At 41.9% G+C, this 22805-nt stretch overlaps 1 protein-coding gene across 1 annotated transcript in view; it reads right to left on the minus strand.

Annotated features, from left to right (window-relative positions):
* Positions 1 to 585: 585 nt before the first annotated feature.
* The window catches only part of REC114 (REC114 meiotic recombination protein), a 22728-nt gene continuing 508 nt past the window's right edge, over positions 586 to 22805 (minus strand). Inside the window, exons 2-6 of the mRNA XM_010005931.1 lie at positions 21384 to 21473; positions 8684 to 8767; positions 4517 to 4729; positions 3067 to 3135; positions 586 to 747 (exon numbers count right to left, since the gene is read on the minus strand). Coding sequence (XP_010004233.1) covers positions 586 to 747; positions 3067 to 3135; positions 4517 to 4729; positions 8684 to 8767; positions 21384 to 21473 — 618 coding nt within the window. The remainder of the gene's footprint in view (positions 748 to 3066; positions 3136 to 4516; positions 4730 to 8683; positions 8768 to 21383; positions 21474 to 22805) is intronic.

Below are 22805 nucleotides of genomic sequence, written 5' to 3' on the forward strand. Positions count from 1 at the left end.
ATAGAGAGAGAGAGAGACTTGGGTGTCCTATAATCAGACTTCACAAGCTGGAATGGTTGGACGTGGTGGTGGTGGTGGAATGCAGTTGAAAAGAGAAACAAAACTTCAGTTTATAAATATATATATATATGATTGCTTTTTAAGTGATTCTATTATTTTTTTTTTTGTTAAATCATGTAAATTCTCAAATCCTTTTGCACTGATGTGTTCAACATATTCTTGTACATTCAATTCAGGCAAACTTTTATAATTTTCTTTTTTGTTTTGTTTTGTTGAAATGATGAAATGTTCCAGCATGGTGATATTCTATGCAACTAGTTCTACTCTTTTTAGTTTGACACTGTAATTTCTCATGATTTAAAGATTGTAGAAATAGACCTGCCAGGGTTCCCATGGTGTGTGTAACTGTAGCTGCATGAACTTGTGTTCTGTGTATTTGTTGAAGTGCAATGATGTATAAAAAGTGGATTCACCTGTTTTTAAAAATAAAACACTGACCAAAAAAAAAAAAGGTGTGAGGCTTCCAAATATTTATTCACACCTCAGCTTGTGAATCCCAGGGATCCCTGGAGTCTTTAGTATTTCTCAGCCTTCTGTGAGTTTTTTCAATTCCTTCTCCACATCTTCCACAAAAGCTGGGAAGTTCTGGTCCAGGAGGCACAAGCGGATGAAGGGCCCCAGCTCCTGTGCCCGCCAGGCCGCCTGCTGCTGCAGGAGGGGGAGCTCAGGATTCCTGCTCAGCACCCACTGTGAGGGAGGAAGCAAAGGGGTGGCACTGCCCTTGGACACGACAGGTGACACAAGACACTTTTTGTCACAAGGCAACATCAAGAGTTTCCCTGCAGTATTTAACAAAAGATGCATCTGCCTTGTTATTCACACAGTTTGAACACTCCCCGTCAGCCGTGGTTTCTGGGGGCCATTTCTTCCCCTGATTCCCAGCTTCCTATGCCCCGGTAGAGCTTTTCCACAACTCTGGAATTCCTTGGCAATTTCTGAGATCAGAAATGCTGGTTTCCTGGGTGATTTGGCTGCCTCGTGGCCACCCATTCCCCTGCAGAAGTGTGTGCTGCTGCTTGGCCTGTGCAGGGATAACCTCGTGTGCCACTCCCAGCCCTTCATTTAGCAAGATGGCTTTCAGAAGTCAATTGTGGGGCTTTTTAAGAGTTAAAACACCATTTTCATGCCTGTTTAACCCTCCTCCCCCAGCTTTTTCCCTTGGTGGGGAGTGAACTCTGTGCCTCGTGTCACTTTTCAGCATGTAACATGGAGTGGAAGGAGCACAAGGTGCTGTGCCTGGACCACTTCCCAGCATCCATTGGCCATCCCGCTCCCATCCATCAGCTGTGCCCAAGGCTGAGGGACCAGGAGGTGTTGGTGAGGTAGGTACCACGTGCAGGGGAAGCTGGTGATCAAGGTGAATGTCACTGGGGAATGCATTAGTGCTACTAAGTCTGGATCTGGCTTTAAAAACCAAGTTTGGCCTCTCTGTGCTGGCAGGAGAGGTGCAGATCCAGTAGCTCTGAACTGAAACTGAAGGCTGCTGGGTATGGATCTTAAAAAAACCCCAAACAACTGCAAGAGAAGATTTCAACCCAGCACTTCTGCCAGCTTCCTGAAGGGGTGGAAATGGAGAAGCTGAACTCCAGAGTGTTCCAGAGCACCAGCTGAAAGGGGGTTTCTGAATTGAAGTGAGCAAAGTCAGTCTGGCAAAGCTGTGGGCAGGGCAGGGGAGATCCCAGCTTGGAGCAGAGTTGTGATGAACTAACAAGCAGAGGGGCAAGGAGAGGAGGTTGTAGGAAACTTCCTACATCCAAGGGGTCTTTTTGTCTTGGGGAATTTGTCACTTCTTCAGGTGAGATGGATGCACGTGTACAGCAAACCCAGGCCTCCCTGGCAGAAGGTATTTAGACAGGGAGCAAAGAGCAGCAGAGTTTAGGAGTTCCTGTGCAACACTGGTGTTAACTTGCCTTGAGATGCAATGCTGGGAAATGCAGAGATGGGTGATGAGACCTGCCCTTGCTGAAGGCTCTGCCTTATTAGGGCAGCTTCAGGGGATTTTTTGGGTTTAAGAGAGAACAGATTTGTAATGGAGTGTTGGAATTGTCCCTTACACTGTCCCTGAGCTGCACTGCAGAGAGCTGGGAGAAACCTGCTTGGAACTTGGGACAGGTGCAGAAATGTTCTGAGGGGGCCTTCAGGAAAGCTGGGGAGGGACCTTTGGACAAGGGCAGGGAAGAACAGGACAAGGGGGGATGGATTAAACCTGGAAAAGGGGAGATTGGGGTGAGACATGAGGAGGGAATTCTTGAGTGTGAGGGAACAGGCTGCTCAGGGAAGCAGTGGCTGCCCCATCCCTGGCAGTGTTGAAGGGCAGGTTGGATGGGGCTTGGAGCAACCTGGGCTGGTGGGAGGTGTCCCTGCCCATGCAGGGGGTTGGATCTGGATGAGCTTTAAGGTCCCTTCTGACCCAAACCAGTCTGGGATTCTATGACTTGATCATCCTGTCTATGGAAAAAGGTTAAGAACAACCCACAGAAACAACCGCACAAAAACAAGGTGGAAAGAGGAGAGTTTTTCCTCTGTCATCTGGTTCTGCACAGTCAGTCCCAAATTCCCAGTAAATAAGCAACAAGTCAACTTCCAGTTATTTTGAAGCATGGCTTTCCCCTGGCAGTGAGGCTGTCAGCTGAATGATGGGATCTTGTGCTGTGGGTGAAGCACAGCTGGGATTGTCAGGCTTGGGCTGTGGCTGCAGAACTCATTTCTGCAGAGGCCAAAGGGTGACAAAGCCATTTATTTAGATGTGACCTCTGGGTGTCGTGGTTTGTTCTTAGGGCAAACATGGTAATTACACCAAGAAATACCAAGTGAGTTTGCAGCTCACTTGCAGTGTCACTTCCCAGCTCCACATCACTGCACAGAGATCCTGTTGGTAAGGATGATGGCATCCTGATGTGCAGGGAAGCCATTTCCCAGAGGTTTGCAGCACAGCAGAGAACCTGTTCTCTCTCTGTACCCGAGAGATTCAGTTACAGGTTCTAAATCCTAGGTGCTCTTGTTTACCTGTGCTAGCTGTGTGACAGATCTTCTTTCTCCAAGGCTGGAGCAGGAAGCTGGTAGAGGCTCATCTGGCTAGAAAATAGCAAATGCAAATAGGGCTTGTTACCAAGCAGTGTGGGTATGTGCAAGGAGGGAAGGAGTTCCATTTTTAGAGATAAGAGGAAGAGAATGTGCTCAGCTACCTCCTGCAGCAAAAAGGCAGCTTTTTATGGAGCCTGAATGCACATCTGCTCAAGTCTTTAAAAATGAAAGACAGGAAATAAAGGGCCTGTAGTTAAACTGTCATGTCTAAACTAAGAGAACTTTTATACTGTCTACTGGAAGTAACTAAAAAAATGCTGTGCAGGAATGCTCACCAGGAGCATGATCTTCTCCTTCCCATGGGTGACAGCACTGAAAAGATGGTTAAGCTGTCAGTTCTCTTTTCTGAGCAAGGTTTTCAGTTGTAAGTTCTGGAGCAATGAGCTTTCTGCCACGAAATGCTGCCCTCACCTTCATTCTTTGCCTTAGCTTATCAGGAAATGAGCAAAGCCCGAAGTGTAGCTGAGCTGCCTCAAGAACAAATACATCTTGAACATCTGCTGCTGAAGACCTCCCCTACACCTTCCTGGGAAGGGTGGGAGTCAAATTAGCAATTTATTTTTTCCCCCCACACTTTCTCTACCAAATACGATTCCACTTGCCCAGCAGCGTAGAATCTTCCCTGTGTTCTATCATGAAAATGATGCAGCTGGAGGCTTTGAGATTCCTTTTTCAGGCTCAGTCTTGATCCTGATATTTTTATCATGTACCCAGGAGCTATCCTGGCTAAGCTGGCTGCAGGAATGTTTTCTTAGAGCTGGTAAATGTGATCCTCTGCATACCCAAGAGAGCATATTAGAATTAGTCACCCTCAGAAATAGTATCTGTTGTTCCCTTTTCCATTTCCCTTAGGTCTGTGTGTTGGAGAGGGGAAATGGTCTGTTCCTGAAACCACTTCTGAATGTGTCAGGTTAAGCTCAAATTGACACAATTGCTGTATTTACAGTTATTAACACTGCAAAGCAGGAGTAGGTCATCACAAAAAGGACAACACAGTTTATGGCTACTTCAATGGCTGTGATAATGTCCTTACCCTGTATCATTTATTTGAAAGTTGGCCAAGTGGTTCCCAGCAGGCTTGGCTGCAAACCACATTGATCAACTTGTAGCCAAGTTTCTTTGGTAACTATTGAGCTCTTGACTCCTCTGCCCCTCTATTCTCATTTACTGACCCCAGCAGAAATCATCCAAGCCATGACTGGGAACTGGTGAAGAAAGCTTGGCTGTAGCATTTTTAGCAGCAACTGCCCCTGTTTGCCTGAGCCCTGCATGGGTTGTTCTCTTCCTCCCCTGCTAAGTAATTAGAGCCCCAGAGCAAAGCTTTTTCCACTTAGAAACCTCATTCCCTATGTTTGCTAATATTTTTCCTGTCTATGTGCAGTGCAGATGCATTTTGGTCAGGGTCCTTCACCTGGTTTTGACTGCCAGCCTGCCCGAGGCTGTGGCAGAGCTGCTGGCTTTGCTCCTCAGCCACTTCAACTGGTAGATACTCCCCAAGCTTCTGCACACAACTGCTGCAGTGTCCCAGCATCTCCTCCTGGGAATCTCCCCCAAACTGAACACGGAACAGGCGGCTCTCATTCTGCTCCAAGACCAAAGAGAAAGGAAATTAACTCTGAATCCCCTCCAAACGAGTTGGGTTTAATTCAATTCCTATTTGTTGAAGTTGGGAAGAAGGCAACAAAACCAAAGCAACAAGTTGGCTGCTTTAGCTTCATTTTTCCCAGCAGCTAAACCAAAAGGCTGTGATTCTCAGTTTGAAAACCAGTTTAAAAACCCAAGAAAATGGTAAGTGAGCAGGACCACTTGTCAGGTAATTAAAGCTCTAGCCAAGTGAACAAACTCTGCCATGACAATGGGGATTTTACACATTCAGCAGGGAAATTAATTTCTTATTGTTGCTCCAAGTAGTTCTCCTGTAAGGATATGCCAACTCTGACCAGTTATTGCTGTCAAAAAATGAAATTGCATTAAAATCAGCAGGAGTAAATTTGGGAATCCAAACAAAAAGTTCTAGGTACTGTATGTTGTGCTCAGGATTGACATTCCTGGCTGCATCAGCCCCAGCCCTACCCACCTACCTGGTGTCCCTCTGCCTTGCCAAACACTCCAGTTTGAGCTGTGACTGCAGCCCAACACTGCTGGTCCTTCAGTGCTGCTACAGGAATTGATTAGGGGAGCAGGAAACTCAAATGCCTGACTTCAATGGTGAAATAATGCTACTAAAAAATAAATAAATAGGATTGATCCCCAGTATTGGTTGTCAGGCTGTGCCACAATAGATATTTTTTCAAGTGCATCAGTGGAGGGCTGAGGAGTGAGCTGGTGTGACAAACCTGTCCTCAGCACCCCCCAGCTGATGAAGGCAGATCCATACCAAGTGCTCTTGTTTAGGGAATGCATGGATGGCCCTTTGATCTTGGCATTTCAAATTTAAAACACAAAGTACTAGAAAAGAAGCGAGTTTTCCTTGGGCTGACCTAGCCTATTTGAGTCTTCATCTTTCTGAGATTTCAACATCAAATCCACTTTTTTCCTGCCCAGACTCTGCCAGGCTGCTGCTCACACAGGTACAAGGTACCTTTCATGCAAGGATTTTTGTCTCAGAGATGAGCCAGCTCTTCATGGCAGCCTGTGTGTTTACATGTGTGTTATCTATAGATGCTTGCACTGCAAAACAACAAAAAGAGTTTTAGGACGTTGTAAGCATAAAGGCTTGTCTCAGTGCCTTTTAAAAGGAAAAATGTCATGATGATTCCAACTGTAGCACTCATTTTACCAGTGCCCAGTTACATTTCCTCTAATTAACTAAGATGTCAACTTAACTGGGTCAGCTTCCCAGAACTGAACTGATCTGTGGCTGTGCCAGACAGGTAAGTTCTCATTAAAATGACAGAAAGGTAACTTGCATCTTAATTTGCATTCTTTTTGGAGACTTGCAAAGAACACTTGTTTTAGTAATCCCAACATCCACTTTCAGTCTGAGCTATCTGTAGTATCCTCTGCTATTTCACAGGGAATGTGAAATACTTAAGGTTGCAGTTTATAAGCAGTAACAGACTTGGTGTATTAGATTCTTCCTTTATGGAAAGAGTGAGCACCGTGTGACAAGTGTTCAGTGTGTCAAGTTTTAGCAGAAGCTGAGTTCTGGACACTAACACCTGAACCTCACCAGGGCTGAAGGATTAAAGACCCTTGAGGTCACTTGGATCACTGAATTTGGCACCTTGTCCCATGCTGGGGCAGGGGCGGGAAGTTCAATGAAACCAGCATAAAGGAAAAACACTACCAGAATATTAAGAACATTTGTCTTGCTACTGTTTACAGATTGGTTTATATCAAGAAGTTTTTATACACAGAGGCACATCAAAGTCTAAGGTGAGATGAGGAGATGGAGATGGAGCTGGATAAAGGGCAGTCACATCCAAGCAGCTCTTATATCTCACTGAAAGACACAAGTGTGCATCTGACATCTGAGTCTCCATCCCTGGAGGTGTTTAATGATGTGATGCTGAAGGACATGGGTTAAGCTCTGGACATTGTAGAGCTGGGTTAATGGTTGGCAGAACGGGGTTATGGTTGGACTCAATGATCTTAAAGGCCTTTTCCAATCAGAATGATTTTGTGATTCTGTAACAGGTTTGGCTTTAGATTTAAGACCCTTGTGTGCCTCACTGAATAAAATTTCAACTAGTACAGCTGAGTGTCAGTAGTGATCTGTGACAGGTGTCTTCCCCACATGTCTTCTTCCTTTCAGTATATTATTATATATTGACTCAGATTTAGGAACTGGGTTTTGAAAACCCAGCTTGATCTTCTCTGCTTGAGTGGCTTCTCCTTGACTCCTTCCTTACTCAGCTCCACTAGGGTTGAGACATAATCCCTACATGGTGTGGATGCCTTCCTGGATTTTTTTAAAGCTTTTTGAAGATGAGCATAGAAGCTAAATACACTGACAGCACTTAAGGGATCACTACAGCTACAATTTAGGATAGAGAATAGAGAATTTGTATGGTAGGACCACTGCAGTGCCACTAAATCCAGCTGAAGGCATGTGGATTCATGGTAAGCAAACATTTAGATGCACTCAATTAATTTAAGACTCTGTTAATGTTGCTCCTTTTCTGAGATGCCCCCCAGAGCTTTCTTCAGAACAACTGAGATGTTGGGTTTGTGTGTCTTATGAGATGCAGCAGAATCCCTGAACACTCTGCTGGGAAATGGGTTCTACTGGATGATCTACTGATTCATTAGAGCTAATTACTGCACCAGCTTGATAGTCTTCTTCAGTAATACTCCCCTTTTTATAACAACCTGACACAAATCAGAGAGTGAAGGTGTTCTGATTTCAGGCAAGCACAAGCCATGAATATGAAACAGTTGAAGACACTTATTTCTGCAGTTCCTGGTGCCACCACTAGATCAGGCTTATTCTGAAACAAGATTAATCCTTCTGCTTAAACAATATTTATTATGCCTCCCATCTATTTTTTCTTGCAATTTGCAAGGCATTCTCCCCTCTGCAAACTATGTTGTTTGGTTTGTAACATCCTACAAAGAGATATTTCTGTGTCTTTTAGGAAAGAAATCAGATAAAAGATACAAGTAAAGTTGTCAGCTGTTCTGGGTGTTGCTGTTACCTGCAGTTAGGATAACCCAGCCTGTACCTCCCCCAGGAGTTCCTGTTGGGAGAACAACAGGGAACATTGGAGATGTTTTTATGCCTTAATATTTCTGTGAAGGGGGCAAAGAGTTAAAACTGGTCTCCAGCAGCTACTGAACCAGAGGCTCATCCTCTCTTTCCAGAACTCCTGCTTCTAACTTGGAGATGAATTCTCTTGTCAAGCAGAGCTAGTTGAAGTGGAGGCAGCTGCTTCTGCTGTCACAGCAAAGCCCAGGAATTCTCAGGGGAGAAGGGAGAGCTCTTGCTGCTTCTGAAAAGCCTGGAAAGTGCTCAGTGTAGATGACTAAGAAACCCCTCAGTTCTTCATCTGAGAATGAAGAAAACTGAGATTTATACATAAGCTGGTAAGAAGCAAGTGGTTTTTTAATTACCTCAAGGCTCACCAACCACTTTTCATGGGGGAAAGACCAGAAACCAAGGTGGCTATCACTGCCTTGAAATGCCTGAATCACCAGCCTGTGCCATGTGACAGGCCACAAAAAAGCAAAATAATTGTTTATTTAGGTACTTTGTTGTATCTAACAGTGAAGAATGACTCACAGCTTCTGTACAAGCAAGAGAATCCCTTCATCTTTTTAGTTGTTAGCCATGGCAGATGGATTCTAAATCCAGTACCAGTCTGGCTGGTTTAGTGGCTAACTCTCAGCAGTCTGAGAGACCTGAACACTGGCAGTTAGAAAAGACATTAAAATGATTCAACCCATTCTTGTTTAGTGCCTCAGAGTTAAAAAAACCCAGTATTTTAATTTATATAGACTATTTACAGTATTTCAGATCTCCTGGTTTAGTGTATTCAGTATTAGGAAATCTTACACAGACCTGTGTTAGCTACTAGAAATATCAAAAGCAACTCACCTTTGACTGTGCACAAAGGAGCAGGCAGTCTACTCTTCTTACTATCTTTAACCACTTGTGGGAATCAAGTAATGAAAAGCCTTCCTGAAGCAAAGCAGAACACAAAGGACTTGCACAGTGAACACGCAACACTCAGAAGCACACATGGTATGATGTAATCCCTAATGAAGATTAGTCATCTGCATAAGTGCAACTTTTGTATCTTGAAACAATTGCTGAGGTGTGATTTTTTACCATGCTGGGAATTCAAGCTGAATCTGTAGCTCCAGTGACACCACCAGTCCAGGCACATTCTAATTTCCAAATGTATTGTACATTTCTATTTATGCATGTTATAAAAGTCCCCATGAAATGCATAATAAACCAGCTGCAACAGAGATTTCAACTCTTTCCATCCCATGAAGAGGGCAGCAGAGGGCAGGCAAAGTGGAGGAATGGGACAGCAGTTGGTTTATCTAAGGCCCAGAGAGGCATTCTATTCAGATAAACCAAAAGCAGCTTTGATAACTTGAGAAATATGTTTTTATACTCTAGTTACATTGACTGTTAGTCTCTTCAAACAAGACACACTGCTCAGATTCTGTAAAAATACCCTGGGAAGCTGAAAACATCATGTAAGACCTGCAAGGCAGTGGACTGTGTCCCCCAGGGCACTCCCTAGGCTGCCACAGATTAATTACTTACCAAAGTTTAGGAGGAAAAAAGCACCAAAACAAAACAAAAAATGGAAAGGCAGGGAGGAAATTACCTTCCTGCTTTATCTGAAGTCATTATTATAGAATCACAGAATCATGAAGGTTGGAAGGGACCTTAAAAATCATCAATTCCAACCCCCCTGCCATGAGCAAGGAACCACTAGACCAGGTTGCACAAAACCTCATCCAACCTGGCCTGAAAAGGCTCCAGGGATGGGGCATCAACAGCCTCCCTGGGCAACACATTCCAGTTCCTCAACACCCTTAAGAGTGAAGAATTTCCTCCTATATCCAACGTAAATCTCCCCTCTCTCAGTTTAAAACCCTCACCCCTTGTCCTATCACTGTCTTCTCTGATGAAAATAATGCTTTCAATGACCATGAGTTTTCACAGATGTCCTAAGGGCCCAGAACCACAAGTCCTGTCCATCCTGGGCTGCCAGCAGTGTGTTTTTGCCAGTTTCTATCCATCCTACGCAGGCCCAGGCTGGGAAACCATCTGCCATTCTATTTTGGTACAAGAAGTCCCCCAGGGAGGCCCTGCTCATGTGCTGGCACTGGCTGTGCAGCCTCATGCAGCAACTGCACTGAGCTTTTTAACAGAACTCTCAGGAGACCAGTGCCTAGAAAGCCCTGAAGAGTTGAACCAAAGGCAAACTGGACACAGAGAGCTGATCAGACACAGCTGTGACAGACTGTGTGACTTGCAGAGGCTGGAGAGTTGGGCAGAGAAGAACCTCATGAGGTTCAATAAGAGCAAGTGTAGGGTCCTCCTACACCTGGGAAGAAAGAACCTCAAGCACCAGTAGGGGTGTATCTATTGGAAAAGCAGTTTGGAACAGTCCTGATAAGACAGTAAATGATCCATGAGCCAGCAATGTGCCCTTGCTGCCAAGAGGGCCAATGGAATCCTAGGTTGCATAAAGAAGAGTATGGCCAGTAGGTTGAAGGTCATTCTTTCCACTCTACTTTGCCCTGGTGAGGCCACAGCTGGAATACTGCATCCAGTTCTGGGCTCCCCAGGCCTTATTTCTCTCATTTATAGCTGCAAATGTTTAATATCTTTTAACGTGCTAATATTGAGGGGAATATCTACACACTGTCCAAACACACAGGCCAGTTCAGAACTGCTCGCTCTGGATAAGCAGCCAGGCTGGGTCCTGGACAACCAGGCAGCCTAGGGAATGATTTTGTGTTGGGAGAACAATGGCTGCTCCTGCTTAGTGCTTCCTGCCCAGTGAATTCCTCCACTGCCACTTGGTTTTCCTCACATTCAACTGCCAAGCCCCAAAATGCTGTCAGTGAAACAATTCTAATATCCTGTGTTTTCACTTGGGTCACGAGCTTGTGGCCATTTGTGCTTACTCTGTTCTTTTCAAATAGTTACTGGTGGTGATCCATACCAACTGTGTTTATTTTAACAGAGCTGTTCCCACATCAAGTCTATTTTTATAGTGTTTTTCCTTTCACTGTAAAGTCATAGGTTGAACAAATGTTGACTCCTTACAATAATAACTGTTTTCAAAGAAATCATAAAAGGCAGCCAGTGTTTAACTTCCCAACCAGCTATTTTATTGATGTTTCCCAGGTGGTCATCCTTTTATGTGTCCTGTTTCTGAGGAGAAACAAGCTGGAAAAAATCAGCAGTTGGCATTTTTATTTATGTACTCCTAATTAATCAACTCCAACCCCAGAATCTGATTTACTGAAATTTAATTTACTTCAGTTTAATTCACTGAAGAACAGAGCAGGAAGTATTTCCTTTCCTCTTGCCCCTTTGGTTGATTGTGTATTGCCAGGCAGAAACAAATCTAAACCAAAGAGGAAAGCTCAGGGAGGTACTTGAGCAATGCACCAGGCCTGACCTGGCACAAGCAAGGCACCTGAAAAAGGAAAGAGGATGTTTTGAGACCAACTTGGGTCTGCAGAACTACTCAGACTGAACTCCATCATTAAACTGCTTACATCAGTAATTGTCATTACAGACAAGATCCTCTAGATTTTCCTCAGTTCCAAAGAGCAAATATGCCCAATTTTCATAGAATCCCAGACTGGTTTGGGTTGGAAGGAACCTTCAAGATCATCCAGATCCAACCCCCTGCATGGGCAGGGACACCTCCCACCAGCCCAGGTTGCTCCAAGCCCCATCCAACCTGCCCTTCAACACTGCCAGGGATGGGGCAGCCACAGCTTCCCTGGGCAACCTGGGCCAGGCTCTCACCACCCTCACACTGAAGTTTCTGGAACCACATTAAGGCCTATCCTGTTGCTTATGGCTTCTCCACGTTACCTCAGCCAGCACAGACTGCATTTGGGGCTGCCTGAATAAGACAAAATAAGATTTTTCTTAATGATAGTTTTCTCTTTTGTCAACAATGGTAAGTTATGAATCTGGTAAAGGAATTCAGAGCAGTAAGAAGGAAGACCACAGTAAGTCTGTCCCTTGTTCCACCATTCAAAGTCAAAACGATCTCTTTTGACACTTCTTTTTTAATCTTGTGGATTTCTTTTGACTCTTTTTATCCTTCTGATTTCGTTTGACATCCAGGAGCTGCTGCACATGAAGTTAGGCACCGCTGAGCAGTATTGGGCATGAACAAAGACAGATGGCAGTGTAAGATTAATCAGGAACATAGACACAAAGGCAACTGAGAACAACAGACCTCAGATGTTTACAATTTGAAGAGATAAGCAGCAGCACTTCTGTAAGTTTGATCATTACTGTTCAATCATGTATATTCTCCTTGTGCCACTCCCCAGGGTCATACTTGTAAGAACACTGTAGGAAAAGAAAACAATTTCATACATCTCTGACAAAAATCTAAGTCTTTCAGGGGGAGGACCCTGAGGAGAATTAAGCTCAGGCAAAAACCAAAGCAAGACATTTCCCAAGTCTTTTGGGAAGCAGGCAAGATACCACCACACCCTACCTCAGGCAGAGAAGCTGATAATGCTGGTCTGGCCTTACAGCCATCCAGTCTGTCATTAATTGGGAAACACTCTCACATTTCAGCATTCAAAATGCTGCTGGACAACATGGCCTGTGATCTATGTTGGAAGGTATTGCATGATGTTTATGAATATTTTTATTACTGTATCATCTAGAAACCCTGGGGTGCTATGCAACACAGGAACACAGTGAGAGATTATCTATTTTATGTTAGACTGTAAGGCCTCTAGGCAACCCTATCTTAACTAAAAATGAGTATCTATTTAATGTTACTTCTGTAACAGTTCAGCTATGCTGGCTTGCACCAAGTAGTTTGCAGTCACTCATTCATCAGACAGATGTTTTCATATGAAACTGAACTATGTGTAAACAATAGCTTGGGAAGGAAAACTTTCTTTTTGCCACAGATGTTATATACTCTGCCCTTAAACTACACCCAACATTAAAAAAAAAGACAACCAAAAGCTCAGAGTGCCACACACAAAGACACATTCTCTCCAGTTTTGGCTGCCACTTATAATAGGCTCATGAAATGCAAATAAAACTGTTTGTTTTCAGTGCTCACAGTTCAGAATGACTGTATGCACTGTCTGCTGGAATGGATTAACGAGCTGGCTGGGCATCCCACAGACTGGGAATGTGCATTTGCAAGAAATGATGGGTTCAGCTTGAGATGAAAGGAAGGCTAGTGTATTAATGAATATTCCAGTGCCTGGCTGCCAGAGTGGTCCTGTCTGATAGCAAGATGGCAGGAGAGAAAAGCTAAAGGCCTTGCTCAACATCTGCCTTGGCCCATTCTGATTCCAGTTGGGCAGCACCATGGAACACAATTCTCCTGAAAAAATAGGCTGATTTTTACTTGTAAAGGCTGTGCTGGGTGTCCAGGGAGGCACCTGTGACAGTTCCTTCATCCAATCATTTTCCAAGGTAAGCTACAAGACACAACTGGGGGGCAAAACTAGCACAGTAGCCCTCCTGGTGCCTTGGCAGGGCAAAAGAGTGGATTTGGGGAATGTTCTTCTGGGGAAGGGGAAGATGCTCTGCTGCTCCCAGCACCTCACCTGCACGCTCCTGCACCACAGCACAAAAGCAGTGGGGATGGCTCCAACAACCTGTCATTGTCCCCAGGTGGAGAAGTCTTGTCCTGGCCAGAACTCTGCTCCATGGCTCTACTCACCATGCTGAGGATGTCAGGTACAGTGAGAAATCTTCCCAGAGTAATATTCACTATCTCGATTTTAAGTGGGATTTTTTAAGTTACAAACACCAATACTTTTTGATCTCTAATAAACTAGATGCTATTATTACTTAACATTCATACTGAGTAACACTTTGCTTATTCTTAGGAGTGACTAATTTGGCAACAAAGGAATGGTGGTGTTATTTCCAGGTATCTATGCAACATGGTTCATACATCTTGTAAAAGTCTGCAACAGAATAGAAATATTGTAGCTGAGAAGGCTGTTAATAAGCATTATCTCAAGAGACAGTAAAAACAAGGATGTGAGAGCAGACAGTCTGAAAAAGCTTGTAAACTATGTTCAAGCATTATACTGAACACTAAAGTAGAGGCAAAACTCAGATTATTTCAGAAAAGTGGAGTAAAATTGGAAAAGGTTTTGTTTACAAGTTGGTGTTTGCTTGAAACTTGACATATAGATTATAAACCAAGTGCTTGTATACATCTGAAAAATACTAATTTTACCTCATTGGCTTCCCAAAAGAGAATGTGAGTTGCCATTTTACACCTTTTAAATTAGAAAACTGCACATTCTAGAAAAAAAATTGAAGTCTTCCTTTCTTTAATGACCGTAGAATAAAAATTCAATTCCATCTTAAAGGAGCAAAACCTAAACTTTAAACATAATCCAATCAAATCTTCATTATTATCTTGTAACAAATCTAGAAGTAGAAGTTTTCCTTCCAAGAATGAAAAAAGGCCAAATACATTAGTTTTTATTCCTGCAGTATGAGCTGTCTTGAAAACTGACTTGAGAGTAGGAATATCAACATGACAAAAAAGGAATGAATCCCCAAACATGAACAACTTGTAGAGTAGGGGGAGCAAAAAGTTGTCCCCGCAAAAATTCCCAAGCTACATGTCAGTATCCAAATGTGACCTGTATGGAGTCTTTTGGCAGATGAAGGCAGAGCAGAATGTTGTCCTGAGCCATGTACTTCACAGGCTGCATATAGCTTAGATGTTACGCTAGGCATTAGCCACCTCAAACAGACCTGCAGGATATAGAATAGAAGAGGAAAGAGGTGAAAGGCCAAAAAAAGAAAGCCAAGGCAGGCAACCAGCAAGCTAACTGGAGTGAGGGATAAAAGAATGGTAAGCTCTGCATTATCTTTTTGCATGCAATATTATTTTTACCCCCAACCTCTCAGAAGCCGGATCTTAAATCTTGCTATTAAGCTTGTTTGGTTGTGGAAAAGCAGCCAGCAGGGCTGAACTCATTAAGCAGAGTGCTGTGTCTCTGCAGGGCAGGGCAGCTAAATGAAGGAGCAGATGCAGGACACGTGCAGCCACCATCCCAGGGGACTCAGCAACCCAGGAATGGCTTTTGCCAACGTGCAGGAGCACGTGCTGCCAGGTAGCAGGTTTCCAGAAAGAGTTCTCCAAGGCAGGGATCAAACTACAGCCCCCTGAAGGAGGGAATAGCAAAGATAATCCCCCAACTCAGGACAAAGCTTAGTATTTCATAGTAAGAACCTGAAAAACAGGGTTTTAAATACACTTTAAAACAATGACACTTGACCCAGGACCTAGAGAGGATGCTCATGGGTTTAGGTGGGTAAAGCTCTTTGAGGCATCCCATTAATAAGTTAAGCAACTTCTTTAATTCCTGACACAAAACATATACTTCTCTAGATCAATCCACCCTACCTTGTACTCCAACTTCAGAAAAACACGTTTCATTAACAGATATCATTACTCTTTAAAAACTGTTCTAATATTTGGGTTTAGGAGAATTGGAGCAAGTGAATACTAAAGATCAGAACCCCTTAAAACTCTTCACTGCTGCCCATCAGCCAGACACAAGCATTATACAACAGAAAGACAATGTATCAAATATGAAGAGGGAAGCTAATACAGAAAGATATTCAGCTTGTCTAAAACAATCATGTCAACAGCACTTTGAAATAAAGAAACTACAATTGAAAATTATCAACTGTGATTGTGGTAGTAAGTCAGTAAGGCTAAGATTCCTTTTACTCTCTCAAATGGTAATCACAGGGCCTTTAATAAAAAAACAGCCTTCCCTAGCCTGGCAATGTGCTACCACTCAGCAGCATTAGCAACCTACTCCCTCCCCTCCCTTCCCAGCAATGTCCTCCTTCATTGCAGGGGGACCTGAGCCTACCCAAGACACTGTTGTAAACATAATCTCATGAATTTGGAGCATGAGTTGCAGGCCCCACAAAGAGACCATTGAGAAGCTCAGACTGTCTGCTGAATGCTTGGTAATTAATGAGTTAGCATCTACTGTATCCTAAGGACTGTCAGCTTCTCAGAAGTCATAAAGGGGACCAGGAGGGCACTAAGGACACTTAGTCTACATTTCGAAAGGCCAGGTCACAAATCAATTACTCTGAATGAATTGTGTCCTATTAAACAAGTCCTCTTCACTATTTCAATTTGTTAAATTGGTAGGATATGAAGAATTCTACAACTGGAATTAATTGCACAGAATAAAACACCAAAATATAATTTTCATGGCGTGCTGATTTGAAGGAGAGAAAGGAAATGAGCTGTGGTAAACAGAACATGATGTGTCTTGAGAGCAGGGCTAGAAATTGACTGAGATGCTGTTGAGATATTCCTGTTAAAATTCCATTATCTCCAGTATGTAAGAATGAGTTTTGGCCATAAGAGATGCAGTCTGTTAGGCAACACTGCAGCAAAAGCAGGTCCTAAAAATATGTTCTATCATTTAATTCCAAATTAAGAATTTGTTTAAAAAAACCCCAAACAACCACCAAATCAAAACACCCTTTGATTTGCATTCCACATCAGGGATTTTTATGTTCCCTGCTCCAAAGTTCCATTTACCCTCCTCTTCCATCTCTTCATTCCTTTTGCCTGATGACAAGAAGTAGATTGTATTTTTAAAGGAAAGCAGTTGTTTCCTTGATAAGATAGTTTTAAGTATGTCCCTGGCAGTATCATTAAAGAATGTTTAAAGTGATCCTGAAGGCATATCCATTCCCCAAAAGTTTACCCATTAAAAGAAATAATTTAGTTTCTTAGAGCAACTGATGGAAACACTGAACACATCCACAATTATTTGTCATGGTAGCACTTTAATGACCAGTTCTGGAGAATTCACAGATGCTGTAATCCCTGATTTCAAACCTCCCCCAGCACACAGCAGTGTCCCCAGCCCAAGGTGTTCACTCATCTGCCTGGTTTAGAAGTGCCCAGACTCAGTGCATACATTGTAGGCTTCTTTTTGTCACGAAAACAGAACTTCAGCTGCCATTATAGTGAAAAGACTGAAAAAGGGAATTCATTAAACATTCTACTATTTGCTCATGAAAATAATTCTGTAGTCTTCTGCATATATTTAAAAATACCAGTTGTTAGCATATGTGAGCATTTTATTACTGTTTTATAAATATTGTTCTTAGAAACAGATCACTGAAGGGTCATAGACTCACTTGGCCCTAAATAGCTACAATTCTTTAAGAAAACATTTCTTAACACTTCTGCTTTAAGAAAATTAAAAGGACTGGGAAAATATATAAATACATCCACTATAGAGCAAATACTTTGATATCAAGTCAGGAACTCTTGAATGGATCAGGTTAATCCAACTATCAATGAAACAGTGGTTTACATTTCTAAATTTCTTTCGCCTCAGTTTTGTGCAAACAGAGTTGTGAAAATTATATGCAGATGGAAGGCAGACACCAAAGAGGATTCACTAAGTAAATAACTCACAGAAAAGCCATCTCCTCTTGTTTCCACACTGAGAGGAGGTTACTGAGAAGAGTTTATGTATTTTACTATCATCACTTGACACGAAAAAGGTTTGATGAAAGAATCACTAAGGTACAGAACAAAATATGACTTCATCCAAAAAAGGTGTTTGCTGGAGCCAGGCTCACTTAGAGAGCAAACACTGGGAGAGATCAGCAGCACCTTGGCCAGCTGAGATTAGTTTAGCATGGAGCTGAACAGCACCAAGTTCAGGCAGGCATACACCAATTAACACCAGTTTACTGCAGGAGAATGAACAAAGAGAAGTTCCACGTGAAATACAAACCAGCCCAAGCCTGGAAGTTAACACTTTTCAGTATGTGCCTGATTTTTAAAAGCGTCCAACCACAATATGATCAGCACAGTGCAGAGCCTCCTGGCAGCTGAAAAGATGCATGTTGGCAGAAACTCTTGACTTTTACCCTCCTAAAGAAAAAGGAAGGTACAAACCAAGGGAGTTTGCATCTATCAACACACTGATCTTATTGCATTCCTTGCCAGTTTTAAACCAAAAGAGGTGAGAATATATCCTACTACAGTATTACCCACTTTTAAAGCACCCAATGAAGTGTTCAGTGTTACAGATACTGGATGAAAACGTCCTTGATTTAAAACTATTACTTAGGATGATGATGTTAAAATTCTTGGGGTGGGGTGAGGGTTACTGCTGCAGTCAAAAGAAAAAGTTAGGAACATCCACCACCACATGAATTGCTGGAATTAGCAAGAAGTTCAGTTCACTCTAGGATTAGTTAGAGGGGGGAAAATTCCCTTTATTATTCATCCACAGAAATTTTACAAAATTATAATGTATAGTTATAAAAATATAATGTATAGTTATTGGAGTTGAGAAGGAAATGGTGCCCCTGTGACACAGATCTTGTGCCTCACTGTGTTCCTGTGCAGAGGTACAAGGTACAAAGCCATGATAATTGTTATCCAGCACCCTCAAAACCAGGAGCTTGGAGTACATCAAAAGGTCTGCAAAGTAGGGATTAGGAGACAGATCAAAAGACTAGACACCAACAACTTAAAGGATGCAGTTACTACATAGCAAGAAACAGTTCTGTAAGTACACCAGAGGGAATTTGAGTGTGAGGAGGGTGTTGGTGAACACCTTGGCAGTAAAAAGGGAATACTCAGTTGCCCAGACCAACAAGCAGAAATGAATGCACACAGTAAAAACAGGAGTTGAATCTTCCCAACAGTTGCAGCATTCTGTCAAACTTGATCCATTCTCTCTGGAGCAGAAACTTGTGTATTATTCTCCGTGACAAAATGTCCATTAATCAGACCCCCACCGGGATGATTTGGTCTGTGACAGATTCAAAAGAACTATATGTACTTAGTGGTGCAAAGCCTGTTTAAATATTGTGACAGGCTTCTGACAGTTCCTGAGAGCTGGAGACTGGAGGGAGATGGAAGCAGTGAGATTAACTATTTCTACAGCAGCCTACAGACTGCACAGTGTTGCAGCCTTCTTGTTATGTGGCATTGAGAAACAATGAGTTTGAAAAACATCCCCAGTGACCTACACCATTCAGGCCAGCTCTGTTTCTGCTGCATGGTAAGCTACTCCTGCTGCCCAGACCCTGTTGTCAATAGGCCTTAGAAGACTTCTGTCTGAAAACCATGGTGTAAACTGTCCTTGGACAATGATATGGAGTTTCAAGCGTCCCTGCTTGCTACTTGAAGAAAACCATTCAGAGATGCAGTAATGGTCATGCTTAGGTTGCTATCCATGCTGCTATAAGCTGCTGGCCAATAGCATCACTGCCTGTGCTGTCTTTTTCAGCACAACCCCTCTGCATTACCTTTCTGTTTGATACTGGCTTTACTAAAGAGATTCCCCAGACTGTTCTTCAAAGCCTGAAAAGATACCTGTAGATTGGGATTGTCCCATGAAGAAGAATTTTAGCAGTGCATCCCAGTCTTGCATAGCATAGGGAAAAGGGATGCATTTCTGGGAGGCCATGGGCTTGAGGAACAAGCCTAAGCAGTAAAGACAATCCAGATGGGCTGGACCATGTCCCTTGCCAACAGGAAACCTAACATAGTCCTGAAGATATCCACTGAAGTTCAGAACTAGCAGATTGGGTATTTGATAGGCTCAACCAGGTCCTAAAATGCATAAAACAGCAGTTTTGTACCCCTTTTCTCTAAAACTTAGTAAAATGTTGTTTGGGGTTGGCCTTAATGTTGTACAGCAGCATTGCCAAAAGAAATGCTTCTACAAAATCCCCAAGCAAGCAACTTTTTTTTTTTTTTTAAACTCAGTTATCTGTCACATTCACCAAGCATGTCTGTTTCACCTCTGTTCTTCACTATTCTTAGGCTGTGATCATGCAATGCCTTAGTGTGTCTTAACACCTGATAGATCTCAAAAGTGCCTCATCTGGCATTTCAAGCAAGGCAGCTGCCTGAAAGCTTCACTAGCCACTAAACCCAAGAGCTGCAAGAAAGTGCTTCTCTCAGCCAAGTCCTTATAAAGCTTTCCTTGCACTTCCCATGCTCATCCCCTTCAGCAGTGCCACTTATCTGCCAGTTGTTCCTTGCCAGATCCACTCTTTGCCAGACACAGTCTTTGAAGGGCTGCAGCTTTTGTCTGTGCCTTTTTTGCTCTTTGGTTAGCTATTAAAACTTACTTTCAGTTAGCCTCTGTATGGTTATTTCAAGGACATTCTATAAAGTAATATGAGTTACTAAACACTTAAAGCTGTCTCATTGGGATAGTGAAAACAGGACCAGCCCCCAGGAGAGGAGCATTCTGCACAGATTCAGCCCAAGAAGTTGGCAAGAGATGGTAGCAAGACTCATTCCAGCTGCTTTTCTTTTACCTATCTAGACTTTCAGTTACTCCACTCTTTTTTTTGGTTTTCATTCAGTGCAACTGCTGAAATACTTTCCATGCTTCATTTTTACCTTGTCCAAGGACATTTAACTTGTCCTCAGAAAATATGTGAGCCATATACAATGTGTTGTGTGAGGGCTTTTATGTTAACTTATTCATTATCTGTTCAATGCTTTTAACATGCTCACAGGCCAGAAAAACCTCAAGGGCACCCTTGGGTCTCCTACTACACTTGCTAGACATTCATGTAACTTTTAAGACTTTCTGAGAAGCACAGCAAAAACTAATTTATAAGCTTATACATATTTAAAGTTACAACATACTCTCTTATATATTCTGTATTTAAAAAATCATACATTTTTTTTTCTTATCTTAAGACTGCAGCATCTTCCAGTGCCTTGCAGCAGTTTTCTGATATATTTATTGGCCAATTCCTACCTGTTACCACCACTGAGTAACAGCAATATGCACTGAACCCACTTGATTCCACTTTCAAGCACAGGCATTCTCTGTCCTAAGCATCAAACCAGCTCCTTCTGAATGGGGGGTGTTTCTCTTAACTTCTTTGTGTCATTGTGAAATCTTTCCAGTTTGGTCATGCTTAAGTACAGGCTACAGGAAAATCAGTTTAAACAACTCTGAACTTGTTATTTTGTCCCCATGAATGTAACCTGTATGTTCGATCACATTACCCAACAGAGAAAAAAAATAAAATCATACCTTTTGATAAACCAAATTATCAAAACTAAAATAATAACAGGTCATTGGCAAGAAACCAGCTGGATCATGGAGAAAATCTTACAGGGACTAACAGTAATATTTTAATGTATTTCTTAATGGGGTATTTTCTGTCATGCAGAAAATCTTACAGGAACTAACAGTTATATTTTTATCTATTTCTTAACAGAGTATTTTCTGTTTTTTCAGGCAGAAGAATTGTGGAAAAAAATCCCAAATTAGTATCTTCCAACACCAGCGGCATTTAGGATTACATCTTAATCTAGATTTTTAAAGCCACAGAAGAAACACTGTTGCTCATTATAAAATAAAGCATTTAGCATTATTCTCATGGAGAGAAAGCAGCACATGACAGTTACCACGATCAAAACAAAGCTGGCAATTTCCTTTCACTGGGAGAGAACATGAAGCTGAGAAGAGAAAGTTAATACTGATGCAAACATGAATAGAGATATGTTCTTCATACATGAGAAACTTACCAGTACTGTTCGTCCTTGGGAAATAAAGAAATGTCCAGATACAATTATAGTAAGGATAAGATGGCCTGATTCTTCGTTTGATTCAAAGACCTTTTAAAAGACAGATAAAACAAAAATCTAGCCCTGTAAGCACAGAATCTGCATTTCCCACTTCTAGCACAAAACAGAAGGTTTGAAAGGTCAGGCGTTTAAAAGTCAGGTGTATAATTTACCTCACAGCAATGCAACCTGCCCTCCATTCCCACAGATAGGAGGGATATTAAGGATTTTTTTACTAATTGTAACTTCATGTCTGGATGTAAATAATAACCATCTGAACTCTTCCATTTTGATCTATAGTTTTTAATGCTTCACTACTGAAGAATTATATATCTATAAAAAAGGGCCACTACCTATTTTTTTTTACTAATTATAACTTCATGTATGGATGTAACTATTAACCATCTGAACTCTTCCATTTTGATCTATAGTTTTTAATGCTTCACTATTGAAGGAAAGAATATATATATATATATATATATATAAAAGGGCCACTAACTACCCACTATTTTCTTTTACTAATTATAACTTCATGTATGGATGTAACTAAAAACCATCTGAACTCTTCCATGTTGATCTATAGTTTTTAATGCCACAGGTCACTATTGAAGGAAAGAATAATATATACATATAAAAAAGAAAGGGCCACTAACTATTTTTTTTCACTAATTATAACTTCATGTATGGATGTAGCTAATAACCATCTGAACTCTTCCATTTTGATCCATAGTTTCTAATGCTTCACTACTGAAGGAAAGAATAATATATATATATATACACACACACATATATATAAAAAAGGGCCACTATTTTTTTTTACTAATTGTAACTTCATGTATGGATGTAGCCAATAACCATCTGAACTCTCCCATTTTGATCCATAGTTTTTAATGCTTCACTACTGAAGGAAATAATTATATATATATATATAAGGGCTACTAATTATTTCTTTTTACTAAGTTCATGTATGAATGTAACTAAAAACCACCTGAACTCTTGCATTTTGATCTATAGTTTTTAATGCCACAGGTCACTACTGAAGGAAAGAATAATATATACATATCCATACGTAAAAGGGCCACTAACTATTGTATCATTGATATGTTCACATTAATAATTTCTGAAGCAAAAATCTCTCCCGGTTTCTCCATCAAATCGGGACTTGCAAAAAGACACTTGCATGGATCTGATTTATGACTGATTTACGACTGATTTATGCTGATTTACGACTGATTTATGCTGATTTACGACTGATTTATGACTGATTTATGCTGGTTTATGCTGATTTACGACTGATTTATGACTGATTTATGCTGGTTTATGACTGGTTTATGCTGGTTTCTGACAGCGGCCTCCTACCCCCCTCACAACCCAGCCCAGCCG

The sequence above is a fragment of the Chaetura pelagica genome, unplaced genomic scaffold (genome assembly GCF_000747805.2).
Source record: "Chaetura pelagica isolate M959 unplaced genomic scaffold, ChaPel_1.0 scaffold369, whole genome shotgun sequence".
NCBI classification, from domain to species: Eukaryota; Metazoa; Chordata; class Aves; order Apodiformes; family Apodidae; genus Chaetura; species Chaetura pelagica.